Source organism: Lithobates pipiens, unplaced genomic scaffold (assembly GCF_037356315.1).
Source record: "Lithobates pipiens isolate NorthernLeopardFrog02 unplaced genomic scaffold, aLitPip1_a1.2 Scaffold_16, whole genome shotgun sequence".
Lineage (NCBI taxonomy): Eukaryota > Metazoa > Chordata > Amphibia > Anura > Ranidae > Lithobates > Lithobates pipiens.
The window spans coordinates 120002617-120017338 of record NW_027507748.1 but is presented as its reverse complement, the minus strand read 5'-3'; the positions used below and the strand labels follow the sequence as shown (position 1 = coordinate 120017338).

The 14722-nt window shown below is 40.2% G+C and overlaps 1 protein-coding gene across 17 annotated transcripts in view; it reads right to left on the bottom strand.

Annotated features, from left to right (window-relative positions):
• The window catches only part of MYO18A (myosin XVIIIA), a 449667-nt gene that overhangs the window by 265788 nt on the left and 169157 nt on the right, over nucleotides 1–14722 (bottom strand). For 7 of the 17 annotated variants that reach the window (XM_077480380.1, XM_077480382.1, XM_077480369.1 and 4 more), the window contains exons 3-5: nucleotides 6980–7108; nucleotides 4880–4948; nucleotides 2048–2135 (exon numbers count right to left, since the gene is read on the bottom strand). In XM_077480380.1, coding sequence (XP_077336506.1) covers nucleotides 2048–2135; nucleotides 4880–4948; nucleotides 6980–7108 — 286 coding nt within the window. Of the gene's footprint in view, nucleotides 1–2047; nucleotides 2136–4879; nucleotides 4949–6979; nucleotides 7109–13863; nucleotides 13939–14722 lie in introns of all 17 variants that reach the window. The other 10 variants (XM_077480376.1, XM_077480387.1, XM_077480379.1 and 7 more) reach the window with 6 other exon arrangements.

Below are 14722 nucleotides of genomic sequence, written 5' to 3'. Positions count from 1 at the left end.
TTTTAAATAACAAATTTGCACCAGAGGAGAGTTTGGGGCATGAATAAGAAAAAAACTGTTTTAGGACAAGTTCACAGCACAAATTAGTTTTAACTTAATTTCCATTAAAATGCCCTGGGAAGCTTCGATCTGCAAACAGACACTTCAAGCACAGACTTCATTCTGCAAACAGGCCATGTATACTAATATATTTAAGAGAATTAGTTAGTACAGACCTTCCAGGCAACATGATACGTAGTTAATAAAGTACTTTGTATTCAGATTCACTAGGCACAGCTTTGGCTATTTAAAGTTATAGCGATGGGGCATGAAACATATTCATTTGAATGCCCAGATAGTAAAAATTGTATTGGAGAACAGCTTGATAAAATCATGCCAAGTCTCATTAAGGATCACTACTGAAAATGAGATCCAGAATATCAGACAATATAAAAGTCCTCAACTCATTTATAAGTCATTATTACCATAACACATCATCAGTAAAGTACTGCTTCTGCTTCAAAGTCACTCCTAGGGACAAAGGCAAACATATTTACAGTAATATTCATGATAATAATCAGCACTGTGTGCCCCTGGGGACACTCTTTGAAACCTCCTTCTTGCGTACGAGAGTTGAATCCAGACTCTCTGCCATTAGATGAAGGATCTGCATGTGAATTACGAAATGTAACAATTTTTTCAAATATGATTTTAAGTCACCAATAACCATCTTTTCCTCAACAGAGTGAAAAAGCGGTCATCTCTGGGTCCTGGGTGTCAATCAACCAAGGACAATATATGCATGAAATTTGTATTAGAAACCCATAAGTTTGCAATCCAAAACCCTAAAAAGCAGGTTAATTGTCTTCATCCCAAATTGGCCATAGTGTGTGGTAGGGATATTCGATTGTGAGGTATTTGGGGGGGGGGGGGGGGCAGGGACGGAGGCGAAAAGATTTATGTACTCAGTAATGTGTAATACACCAGTACTGAATACGTAGTGTATAAAAGCAATAAAAGCATTGTTATCAGTAACTGAAACACAATACATAGTCAAATTAAATTGCACAGGATTTACAGCCTCAAAATCTTCCTTCGTTTTCTCAGAACTGTCCCGATTTTAGTGACAATATTCTGTTTGCAAATATGACCGGAAAATATAGGCTGTTGATATTCTGATGATCCAATGGGTCTCCTAATGAAGCCCAATATACCCAGTAGGCTCATGGGCCATCTGAGACTAAATTAAGCTGCTGCCGTGATCAGAGATCATCACTGAAGGCTCATGTCTCCAGCTGAAGTTTCTTTGCCTTGATGTAGGTTTAAAGTGTTTGTACGTTTGAACGTTCTCAGCATACTTATATACTAATGGCAGAAGGCGGAATGGGAAAGAAGCAATTTACTTGGGTCAATTTACTACTATTGGAGAGCGCAAAATCTGGTGCAGCTCTGCACATAAACCACGCAGAGTCCAGGTTTTTGTTAAAGCTTAAATTGAACAAACTGAAGTTAGAAACAGATTGGCTACCATGCACAGCTGCGCCAGATTTTGCACTCTCCAGTTTTAGTAAATCATCCCACTAAGGCAGGCCATCATACATCGGTCGAATTTCGAAAATCTTATCTAAGAATTTTCATTAGGATTTCGCACCATTAGTGGGCTGCAACAACAGCCTATTTTTGTGCAGAAATCAAATTTGAGTAATCAGACATGTTGGAATTTTTTTTTTAAAACAAATGATTTTCTAATCAATGATGGGAGAATTGTGTGAGAAATGTAATTGAAAAAGAAATGCGCATGTGCAAGAAAAGAAAATTCCCGGAAAGAAAAAAAGATTCCCATCCACAAAAATTCTTTTCTGTAGCAAGAGGTGAAATTGAAGGCTTGGTTAGCCAAATTTTGAAATCAATGGTGGCACCAACGGATCACAAAATGTACGAATTTTCTGATTTTCAAAAGAAAATTATTTCGAAATTCGACCATGTATGGCCAGCCTAACTCCCCTTTCCACCTCCTGCATCAAGTGGTATTAGGGGAAAGGAATCAATACAAAAATTCATAACCTACCAAGAGAGAATCCTTCTTTGTGAACCAGCCACACTTTCTCAGTCTCATACCAGTTCTGTTCAGCAGAGATCTGCTCCTCTGTCTTTGCCTGTAGGGAGAAGACAATCTCCATTATTACGAATTCATACAAAAAAGGCCAGTCTTACAAGATGCTACACACTCCAAACTTAGCACAGCCTGATTTCAGAACACACAATGGGAAAACCCTTTCACAATCAAGGAGAATGTACATGAATGAACATGAAGCCACTACACACTCAGGAAAATACACAAACACATGCAAAAAAAAAAGCAATAACACATACCAAAACACATACCTAAAATTATTCAAAGGAAAAAAAAAAAAAAACACACACACACAGCTCAAACAAATTTACTCAAACCCTGCCTCTTCACAACGAAAAAAAAAATCAAAATATGATTATTAAAAATCAAAATTTACAAAAGATGCGATTAAGCAAGTGTAAATTTATGCACCAGTTCCATCACAGGTGAGAAAACATGGCATTCAAAGCATTCCAGGAAAAAAAAAAACTGCAAAAAGATTTACGTTAGATCACGTGCCATAAAACTCAAGTACCAACATTTTGGGGACGACCAGGCACATAATTGGGTTTTATGGCATGTGACTGCAAGCAATTTGTCTCTGCATCCTTATTTACTAGTGTGTTGGCCATCTCTTCGTATTGAGAAGTAATATTAACCTGACGATGCTCCCTTCCCTATTATATTCAATCCCAGTTTACTGTTCCTTTAATGGAACAAATTACCTTAATAAAAACACTGGCATGCACTAAACACACAAACACAGCACATTGTAAGGAAGAACAGCACATGGCAGCAGGTAGTTCTGAGAAAATAAACTTAAGATGATGATCTGTATGGTAAGGGCATCTACGCATTGTCTGGTCAAGGAAAGGTAAGGGAGGAACATTGTCTGGTACAGGCCTAATTTAGGCACACCCTTCAATGACTGGGGCAGATCAGGCATGTAGAAGTTTCTTTGGGGGCAAAAACAACCCTTACCCTACCAAGCATAATCTTAGGTTGTATGGAAAGCTTTGGTAAATGTATGCCTATTCTTTATTTTCTATGCAGAAATGAGAAATAAATGTTGGTCTGTTGTAATGAGACGACTGCATTTAGGAAAAAACATGCAATAACCCATTTAATGCATTTTTAATCAAGCAGGATAGTAAAAGAACTAAACGTAGCTTTAACAGGTTAATATGAAAGGGTGCCTCAATGAACAGAGATGCATTTGTGGCTTGACAGCAGGACCTCTGCCTACTGTCAAAATACCCAAACTGTGTCTGCATCTGATAGGAAATTAGGCAACTGACAGGAACACCCACTAAGTGGATTTTGGCTGGTTCATCAAGAACTGGTCGACATTTGAACAGTGTATGGCAAGCTTTAACCTGAGTAACAAAACAGAGGACACTACACCTAGCTGTGTTCTAATGTCTAAACCAGCCTCCCAACCTTTTTATGATAAAGGAACCCTTAAAACCAATTCATCAAGGGCACTAGGAAAAACGCCCCCTGCATTGGTGGTCAGAACACTTTTAGATAGCTAAAACAATTGTAGGTTTCATGCCACTGGTTCTGCAAAATAGTTTTTCCCCCGATACTATGAAAGCACCATCAGATGGGAGGTCAATTAGCTACAATTCAAAGAACTACCAACCTCTGGAGGAACCCTGGTAGAAAATGGCTTGCCTAACCTATAATGCTTATGGTCTATGATATAGGGTTCAATGTGGGGCACCAGAACATTCTTTGACCACATTCAAAATATTTGAGAGTCTAGTGTATTAAAAACGACAGCAAAAAAAAAAAAAATTCCAAACTTGTTTCATATGACTGATGACTAAATGAACTTAATTGTGTAAAACCTAGTCTTTGGCTGGCCATACATTATTTATTTAAACTGATTTCCCCGTCCACACATTCAACGTGGATTGGGGATTCACTCCCACTAAGCTATTGTATTCTGCCAGTGGGGAGTTTCACACTGCCAAAATACAATAATTGGTTCTGCCGGCTATAGTCAGCGGCACTGATCGTTCGGTAAACACCTGACAGGCTGGTTGTATGCAAGTTGATTAACTGACTTGTGTACAACCAGCTAGCCCGTACATGAATCAAAATACGATGAGGTCCCTGCTGAACCGGTTCGAATTTCAGTCCATGTATGGCCGGTGTCCTATCAGATACTGTCCCCCATCACATAGTGTCTGCGCGAGAAGCCAAACATCTCCGAAGAAGAACGGAGCCTGCGCACTGTGTCCAGGTTCAAGCCCCACCATCCAAGTGGACATAGAGTTAGAATATAAAAGAGCCGAGCGAGGCGAGGCCATGCCCGAAGCGTGGCGAGTGAAGTGAGCCCACGAGGGGCCCTGTTACTATGAGCAACCCTATGTCCAGTTGGATGGTGGGGCTTCAAACTGGACTCTTCGGAGATGTTTGGCTTCTCCTTGTCCCCCATACTGTGCAAGCACTGCGCCTGTGCAGTACGGCCCGGACACTATCCGATAGGTGTACACTTTGTGTCAGAACATCGGCTGTAGTCTTTAAATCCTATTGATTTTGCCCATTTAAGTTCTTTACCATCCTGCGTGCTAAATTCAGTCTGAAATAGTTGTAGAGCTTATATTTGTGCAGTTCTGCAAAGGAATAGTACATTGTGCATATGTATATTGGATTAATCATTGGAAAATGGACAATGGATATGATAATGTGACGACTAACCTGCTATCATGGATCAGGTAATTTCAGGAAAGACATGAACACACAACAAAGCAACAGCATAACACATCACCAGCCAACCTGAGGCAGAGCACCGGGTGAGCTCAGAGGCGAAGCTGGGGCATCTTCCGTGGCACCATGTGAAGCCGACTGGCAACAGGAAGGCAAGCAAGTCTAGTTAGTGGTTATTGCATAGCCAGTCCAGGAGCCACAACAAGCTAGTGATGACTCTAACTTCACCAATGCTGAAATGCAGCTTATCTACACTGCAGCAAATGGGAAAACAACTACAACATGATAACATTACTTAATCTATGGTGAAGAGTTTATATAAGGGAGTAAATCAGATGTATGAATAATTTTAAAAAATAGAACTAAATATAAATATGCAGATGGAAACATATGAATGAAACAGAAGATTGATTGTTGTTATACCAGGAAGTCCTTAGATATACTATGTGGCCATTTTTCTAGAATGGGCACCTTACTATGGCTTTGGGACCACTCCAAAAATGTGATTCTTAAGCTACCCATATACTCACCAATTTTTATTTGCTAAACAAAACGTAATCCAACCGATTCCTCAATCCACGCTAAACAGCATGGATGCACAAATCTGCCCTCTGCCAGCTATTCTGACAGCCTGCACTCAACTGTCAAAATACCCAAACAGTGGCTGCATCTGACTAGTCAATTTTCAACCTGTCTCCTTCCAAAAAAGTCAACTGAACAATTGACTATTGTCAAACTGGGTGGAGCTGACAGAGACTTAGTTTTAGAAAGATTTCGTTTTGGAAGTGGTTTGATATCCACACCATTTTTTGAGTTTGAAAATTTGTGAAACTGAAGGAGAGAGCTGGGGAGTAGAGAGATTTGCATTTCATCAGAAAGGAGGGGGTATTGGAATCCATGCAAGAAGATGTAGATAGAGAATAGCAGGGGTCTGAGGATCGAGGAGGTGCCTCACGAAGAGGAGAGGAGGGGAGGGGAGGTAGAGTTGTAGTTGACATGGAAGAAGCACTTCAATAGATAAGAGGAGAACCAGGAAAGAGCAGAATATGAGTGTTTCCACTCTGGACCACCTAAGAGCATTAAAACAGATGTAGGTTTCAGAAAGGCTACAAGTCTGCATTTATTGGGAAAATTAAACTACCACCAGTGAAAACTGACCATAAAAACAAACTTGAGAATATCTGTCAGAAGGTTGTGTGAATATGGACCATACAAGTTTACACATTTTTTTTTCTTTTCTTAGTATTATTAAAACACAGACATGCACCATGCTTTTTTTTTAAATGATAAATGACTTGGTGACATTTTAGTATTCACAGTTCTGCAAGTCAATCTAGACAGCTAGAAAGGGATAAAAGTTATAGGCCATGTATATTACATATAACGCCTCTTATACACGGGTGTAAAAATTTACTGATGTTTATACGCAGGATCTTACTGGAAGGTCCTGAGTAAACAATACAAGTTTATGATATGTATATGAGCATAAACATGATACATATGTAAAACTCTTCACCCTGCTGCAAGGATTTAATTACTGCACTCAAAAACGTAAACCTTTTTTTCCTTTTTTTTGTTTTTGTTTTTGTTATACGGCTTTGAATGCATTGCTGCATTATAGCGTTACGCAGTGTCTCAGACAACAATGCACCAATGTTCAAATCCATATAAAAAAATAAAAAATAAAAAAGAGGGGGAAGAAAATGCAACAAGGCTATAAATGTGGCTTTTTTCCCCCATTGAAAATATTTTTTTATTGCTTTAAACAAAGGACTTAGACTAGATATAAAAGAAATGCATGCAGAGAGAATATGTAGGCTGCTACTGCTAGTCTTTCCTTCTCAAAATGTTGGTTGTCTTGCCATCATACTGATCCGATGGCTTTGAATACAGAATAAATAAGCACATCTTTCTAATGAGTTCAGCCATAGCAGACCCCATATTGCTCTCAGTAGAAGACTCTTTAATAACGTTGCAGAAATAGCAATAATGTGCAGTAAATTCCAGCAACATCAAAGCCAAGTTGGATTCTGCACTGTGTCATCAATGAATGCCCCAAGTCACCAGGAGAGGGTTAGATTGCACACATGCACATCATGCAGAAAGGAAAGGCTGGGATGTAGGTGGAGGTTAGTCATGGGCAGGAAGGACATGTGAAGAGAGCCTTACACTCCAGCATGACACACGCGCACAGACACCAGCCCAGATGTGGACAGGAGACGAGGCTAGGTTGGCAGACAGATCCTGGGGGTACAGTACCTGGCTCTGAGGAGAAGAGCTAGAGGCTGCTGGATCCAGCTATGACAGCAAGAAGATGAAAGAAAGCAAAGATGAGCAACCAGAGAAAACATCACATACCAGAACAGCAGATGGAACACTGTAGACAACTATTACCAGGAATGCTGATATCACATTAACCTGCAAGTGTGATTCTATTTACGAGCTACAGAAACGCACAAGTACGCACCATGATTTTTCATCTAAATCAGAGAAAGGAATGTGTTCTTCTCTACACTACCAACAGATAACATCTGATAAAGAAGCAGGACCTGAAGCATGGATGCATTTTCTAAGCTAGATTAATTCAAAACTGGAATACAAGCCCCACTTCAGCCACATTTTTGGATATAGTAGGGAGGTGGTAGAATGTATGTCAGGTTTTAAATGCTGTTAGTGTTTCTATTGGGAGAACATCCCCTTACTTCTTGTTCTATAGACATTCATCAAAGGGGAACGTGGACAGCAATAAAATATCAACAGAGGTTCTAATCATTCTGCACGCTTTGGTCACCCAAAGGGGCCATGAGAATTAGTCCCACTCCTTGAGATGTACAACGTATTCTCTGAAACAAAAAAAGAATGAGCAAAAAGGGCAAGCCCTCCTAGAGGTGGCCAAGCCAAGGTATCAGCTACAAGGTATCAGCTACAGTTTTCAGGAGCTTCACAGTCACAGTTGACACATTATAAACAAGTATGTGGAAATTGTGTAACCATGAGCATGCAGAGCTATACAATAACCCGCAATAGATAAATGAGGAATAACCTTTCAGCATTCTCTAAATGCCAATCTGCCAAGGGCTACTTTGCTATTGGTTATTTTCGGTTATATCACAATAGAGGTACAATGTTATTTCAATAAAGTATTCTGTAAACCATGAAAGAATAAGCAGCTTATGTCCAGCTGTAACGATAGTGAAGTGACAACACAGTAAGCAGCATGTCCATTCTGAAGTCATTCAAGCTGCAGCAAACGGACAGTAACAGAGCCAATGCTAAGTATATGGAAACCGTTCTTTAGACAGCTGTAACAGACAGGCCTGCAATAACAACTTCCATATAAAAGCAGATAAACAGACGTACACTTATTATAGATACAGCCATAACAAAGAGTCATCAACATTTTCAGAGCATGCTGTCACCAAACATTACATTAAACGCTGAAGTAAGAGCTGTTTGATGCATATAAAAATAAATGCCCGCATAACTCATGAACCAACAAAAGCAGGCCAACCACGCTAATAACTGTATTACAAGAAAGCTTATATTAATATTTACGTTTTTTGAACATGCAAAAATGAGAGCACATGCTTACTGCTACAATATTAGTTGGCTATTTGGTCACCCATTTCTTTTAACGCTAAGTTGGCTAAATTTTGAAATTCTGTGAGGTTCCAGCAACAGAATCCAAGAGATGCGATCTGGCTAGATGATGGGGCATATGCACAAACATGAAACTCAGTCAAGCAATGGGTATTCAAATTTTCAGAGCCGAGTGACAACATAATCAGCTTTTATGATTTCCTATAATCCTGTAGTCCAATGCAGAATTTAAAATTGGGGGGGGGAAATACACATGAACTGCAGCACACAGAACGTGTGCCATTAATAAACAATTCTGGTTTGTTTGCCTCTCTGCTTTGTTTCAGCATTGAGAGGCAGAGGCTTAAAACTATTTCAGTGGAAGATCAACATAAAGTAAGAAGGATAGGACTTCATATTCAAATTCCCAAAAAACAACATATTTGCTTCAAATGGAGTTTAAGTAGTTAAAGCGGTAATAAAACAGAGCTTGGTGACTTGCACCGTTCAGGAGATATTCCCTATTTCTGTAGCCGATGACATTAGCAGCGCATAGAGCACTGCGCTCTGAAGGAACGGCGTCCATTTAGAGCTTTGTGATTCCCGTGCGCATGTAAGGGAGTGAGGTCATCGCAGCTCGACCATTCAAACAGATGGAGCCTGTGAATCCGGAAGGAAGACCAGATGATGAGGATGGAAGCCCTGCCAGCAGTCACAGCTTGCCAATGGAGGGCTTCGTTTTAAGGTAAGTATTTTTTATAATGTGTTAGTATGCGATGCATAATGCATACTAGCACAATATGCTATTAACTTGCAGTGGAATGTTTGTTTGTTTTTTTTTGCTTTTTTTTTAGTTTGATATCACTTTAAAGGAGCTTAAAGCGGAGGTCCACCCTAAAGTGGACCTTCCGCTCATCGGAACCCTCCCCCCCTCCGGCGCCACAATTGGCACCTTTCAGGGGGGAGGGGGTGCAGATACCTGTACAGTACAGGTATTCTGCACCCACTTCCGGGATAGCTCTCTGCGGAAAGGGGCGTAGATTACGCCCCTTCCCGCAAGTGCCCACCCCTTTCCGCAAGCGCCCCGCTGCCTGCTGGGAAACACACAGATCCCAGAGGCAGCGGGGACCGTCCTTATTGCGCAGCGCGGCTCGCGCATGCGCAGTAGGGAACCGGGAAATGAAGCCGAAAGGCTCCATTTCCTGATTCCCATACCCAAGATGGCGGCGGCAGCACCCGACAGACGATCTAGAGATCGGCTTCGGGTGCCGATATCACGGGAGCGCTGGACAGGTAAGTGTCACTATTTTAAAAGTCAGCAGCTGCAGTATTTGTAGCTGCTGGCTTTTAAAAAAAAAAAAAAAAACGCGGAGTCCCGGTGGACTCCCGCTTTAAGTCCAGTAGACTTAGACCCTATGTTTAAATAACCTTTAGGTGAAGTTCATACAGATGATAAAATACCTGTGAAGTACTCCTCAATGCAAGTTCTGAAAGGACATAGGGATCCAAACACCACGGTACACACTTCTGCATTCTCTGGGCAAGGTATTGAGCTGCGTTGCCTACAGTGGTTGGACCTTACCAAACCATTCATTTCCCAAACACCTATATCCCTGATGTTGAAGCTGAATATCAAGCATAACAAAAGATGCACATTAACCACTTATGCCCCAGAAAATTTTACCCTCTTCTTGACCAGAGCACTATGCGTTTCGGCACTGTGCCGCTTTAACCGACAATTGCGCGGTCATGCGACGTTGCACCCCAGCAAAATTGACGGCCTTTTTTCCCCACAAATAGAGCTTTCATTTAGTGGTATTTGATCACCTCTGAGGTCTTTATTTTTTGCGCTATAAACAAAAAGCGTGAATTTTTTACTTTTTGCTATAATAAATATCCCCCAAAAATATATAAAAAATGTTTTCCTTCAGTCTAGGCCTAATATGAAAGCATTGAAGACAAAAGGTAGGGAACAAGTCTTCAGCAGTCTTGCCTTCGTCTTAAGCCTGGTTCACACCTATGCAAGTTTTTGAGCCATTGAAGTCTATAGAACCAAAAATACCCCTGGCCCTTTACTTAAAATGCATAGATGTGAACGTGACCCATAGGAATCCATGTTAAATTGACTGTAGTGTGTTTCTGAAAAACTTAAAACGCGCAAAATAATGCATAGATGTGAACGAAGCCTAAGTTATAAAAACATTTTATGCAACACCAATAGACAGTGCTCAAATAAGAATAAGCACAGTAATATAGTTTGCCACAATTTTACTTAAACCCTTACATATCCCCAGTGAAGTGACTGGTCTCAGGTGATACACAGAGATGAAACACATCAGGTATTCAGTCTCTTCTTTACAGGTTTGGCCTTGGTTCAAAATATTTCTATATAAAACAGGGTCACTTTACATTCTGAGAGTTTCTCAACTGCACTGCAAAATATCTTCAGGACTTCTGTGCTGTCCTGTAGATCAGGAGGCCTTAAAGAGGAAGATCCACTTTTGAATAGAACTCTGCTTTAAACAGCAATCTACAGTGGTTCTCAACCCCGTCTTCAAGTACCCACGATAGGCCATGTTTGCAGGTTTTCCTTTATCTTGCACAGGTGCTTAAAATCAGAGTCAATGGCTTTGGACAGCTAATTTATCTAAGAGAAATTCCCAAGACATGGCCTGTTGGGGATACTTGAGGACAGGGTTGACAACCACTGCTGTAGATTGCTGTTTAAGCAGAGTTCTATACAAAATTGCATCTTCTGCTTTAAGGCCTCCTCCCCAACTCCTGTTTGTGAAACTGAGCTTTTAGGGAGGAGGGGGGTAGGCAGGTACCCAATTTTGACAGGTACCTGCTCCCACTTTCCCCCCCCCAAGTTCTCCTTCCCAAAAGACTTCTGGAACACGACAGGTCCTAGAAGACTTTGGGACCAGTCACAGAGCGCAGCGCCGCTCACACATGCGCACTGGGCACCCAGCTGTGAAGCCCCAAAGAGAGCCAGTCACAATCTCCTGCTATGTGAATTGGCTGTTGGGAAACCGCATCCAGTTCACATAAGTGTCAACTGAAAGTGACCAGTTCCGCTCAGGCAGCCAAGAGAACCAAGCAATCGGCACTGTTTGATCACTCGGTTCACAGAATTAGAGCCATCGGGGGACAGATGCAGCATCAATCCTTGCCTAAGCTAGTATGATTTCTAAAATAAAAAATTAAGTCCATACTTCTTTTTTAAGGAAAATGCTAATTTCATGTTTCACTGAGGGGCCTTCTGTGCAGTTACATGGGAGAATCCCGTGTCTCTACCACTAGTGGGTCCAACAATAAAAAAAAAATATTGTTTCCCCAAGGGATAACAATTTTCAGGTTGAAGCAGGTGGTAAAAGTGAAACCTATAACTTACTTACCCTAAGAATATCAGGGAATAATGATTGGGGGACTCACAGAAGGATGTAGAATAGAAAAGGATGTTCCCTTTTCCTGGAGGCACCCTTTAAGGCTCATGCACATTGGGCTTAAAAAAACACTGCTTTTACAGGCATTTTACTTTTTTCAGCCTGTAAATACACCTCTATGTTCCCATGTTCATGCACACATATACATTTACAGGCAAAATTAGAAGAAAAGAGTTTACAGGCAAAAAAAATAAACCATCACCAGCTTGTTTAAGAAAGGAGCTTTTGCATCCATTCACACAGCCACAAAAAATGCAGCATTCAGATGCATATTCTGCAAGATTCTGTATGCAACCCCATAAAAATAAATATGGGCATTCAGAACTTTGCGTTTGGGGCCGCTGCAATTGAATCTAAAATAAAAAAAAATAGAGCAGAGTTGTATCTCTGCCCTTGAAAATAATGCATTTTTTTAATGCATTCATGCTTGTAAACCAGTCTGCCCACGTGTATACTCCAGCACCTCCAGCTAGACTCATATAGACGCAACATGGATTTAAGCAAGTCTAAACGCATCTAAATGGATCTGCTTTTTTTTTTGTCAGCAGGAACCTGCGTGCGGGATTAATACCTGTGTGAATGAAGCCTTTGGGCTGAAAAAAGGTTTGACATGCCTAAATGCTAGACATGTTTGGCACTTCATTCACTCCAATGGCCAGGATAAATTAATATTCTGGCTAATGGAATCCATTCACACTGAAACACTTGAGGCGCAGGAATGCATCTAAAATGTGCCTTGTTGCTTGTGCAAAAGGTGTTAAAGGGAGATGATCAAACAGTGTGCATGAGCTCTTCCAGTCAAAATGTTAGATAAAATAAATAAAAAAAAGGATTAAAAAAAAGAAAAGACATCTGAACAGAACGTTTTATCATATACCATAGGCTCCATGCACATTAGCATTTTTTTAAGCTCCCAGAAGCTGTTATTAGCATTTTCTTCTAATCCCAGAAGCTAAATAGTGTTATCCCATGTGTCCATGCATACTACTTTTATATGTTTTTTTGAGCTTCAGCATTTCGGAGCAGAACATTTTTTGTAGCGTTTCCTGGAGTGTTTTTCCAGCAGAAACACTCCTAAACGGCACCAATAGCGTTTGAGCTTTTATTTCCCTTGTACTGCAAAACTGCCAATAAAATGCTAATGCTCTTAAATGCTCCTAAAACGCTGCTAAAATGCTACTACAAAAAGCTATTGCCAGAGCTTTTTATCCCGTGATTTTTCCAGGTTTTTTAGCTTAAAAAAAAAAACAACATTAATGTGCATGGAGTCTGGTACTGAACATTTACAGCAGTATATATGACAGTGTCAGAAAGATTTTAAAAAAAACAAAAACAAAAAAAAAACAACCAGTCTTCCTTTGCTACATTAAGAACAATACAGGAGGGATCAGACTGGTTACAAGGTGTAATACCGTGTACACACGGTTGGCCTTTCCGGCAGAAAAAGTCAGACGGAATCATTTCATCTGATATTCTGATCGTGTGTGGGCTTCAGCGGACTGTTTTTTTTAAATTCGGATGGCCCTAGAAATAGAACATGTGTTAAATCTTTCCTACTAAATCAATTTCTATCAGGAAAACCATTTGTCTGTATGCTGTTCCAACGGACCAAAAACGACGCAAGGGCAGCTATTGGCTACTGGCTATTGAACTTCCTTTTTCTAGTCCCGTTGTATGTCACTGCATTCTAAACAATCAGACTTTGGTGTGATCATGTGCAGTCGAGTCCGTTTCAGCTGAGTTTATTCTGACGGAAAAAATGGTCTTGTGTACGCGGCATAACAATCAGGTCTTTATCTGTGACGTATTCACATATAGAAAGATTCTTACACCACAGAGATGACACAAAATACACCATCACAGTTTGGAAGCACAAGTAAAGCCAACAAAGGATAAAAGCCTTGAATACATTATAAACAGCCATGCAAACTGGCTTCACTCAATTGATTGTACTGATAGTCAGAAGCTAGAAAACAGCGTTAGATATGCAGACTGTAATGGAAAAGAAAAACTAAAAACTTTATTTACAGATGCCATGAAGATCCTTTCCAGGCGCTTCTGTGCTTCGTCTGATGGTGTCCGTTGGATAACAGTACTTGGGGCCTAGAGGTCAAATTTATATTAGTATTCATCTAAATGCCAAAGCTACAGCTACCCAACAGCCCCCCTCCAATCAAAGAGCAAGCAGGTAACTCAATGTAACTGACAAACTGTGGAAAATGTATAAAGATATAAATATAGAGACGGTGTAGAATAGACGCAGTGTGCAATGAGCGAACACAACTTTACTATGAGTGCACTGCTAATGCTGTGACTGCCCTCTACTGGTCAAAAATCTCTACTAATACTCTGAAAAACTAAAGTGTATCCCTGAGTACTGAGACATGTCTATCTAGAGGAGGAAAAAACATTCATATTACATGATGATAAAGAAAGGCAACACAAAGATGTACTTAGTAAATATGTTAATTTGTGAAAATTCCTCACTGTCAAAAGTTTTGTTAACCAAACCAACCAACTGGATTAGAAGCAAGTGAAAACAATTCATGTTAACCACATCAACCAATTAGATGTCAACTAGTGGTTACAAAGTGAAAAAGCAAACATTAGATTGGGTTTGATATGGCACTTTTTCAAAAGAAACAATATACTGACTTGTAATGGTTCTGGACACGATGATCCAAAATATTTAGCTTGGCAACCCCATCATAGAGCACACAATGAAACTCCAAAAGCAATTTGCCTTTTTTTTTATTTTTTATTTAACATTAAAGACCGATGTTACTAGCACCAAGCCAGGTATCCAATTGTTGCCATCACTTTAACCTCTCTTGCCTTTGATGATTTTAACTTACGGCTTGCTAGTAAATCTACTGGGAACAGTGGA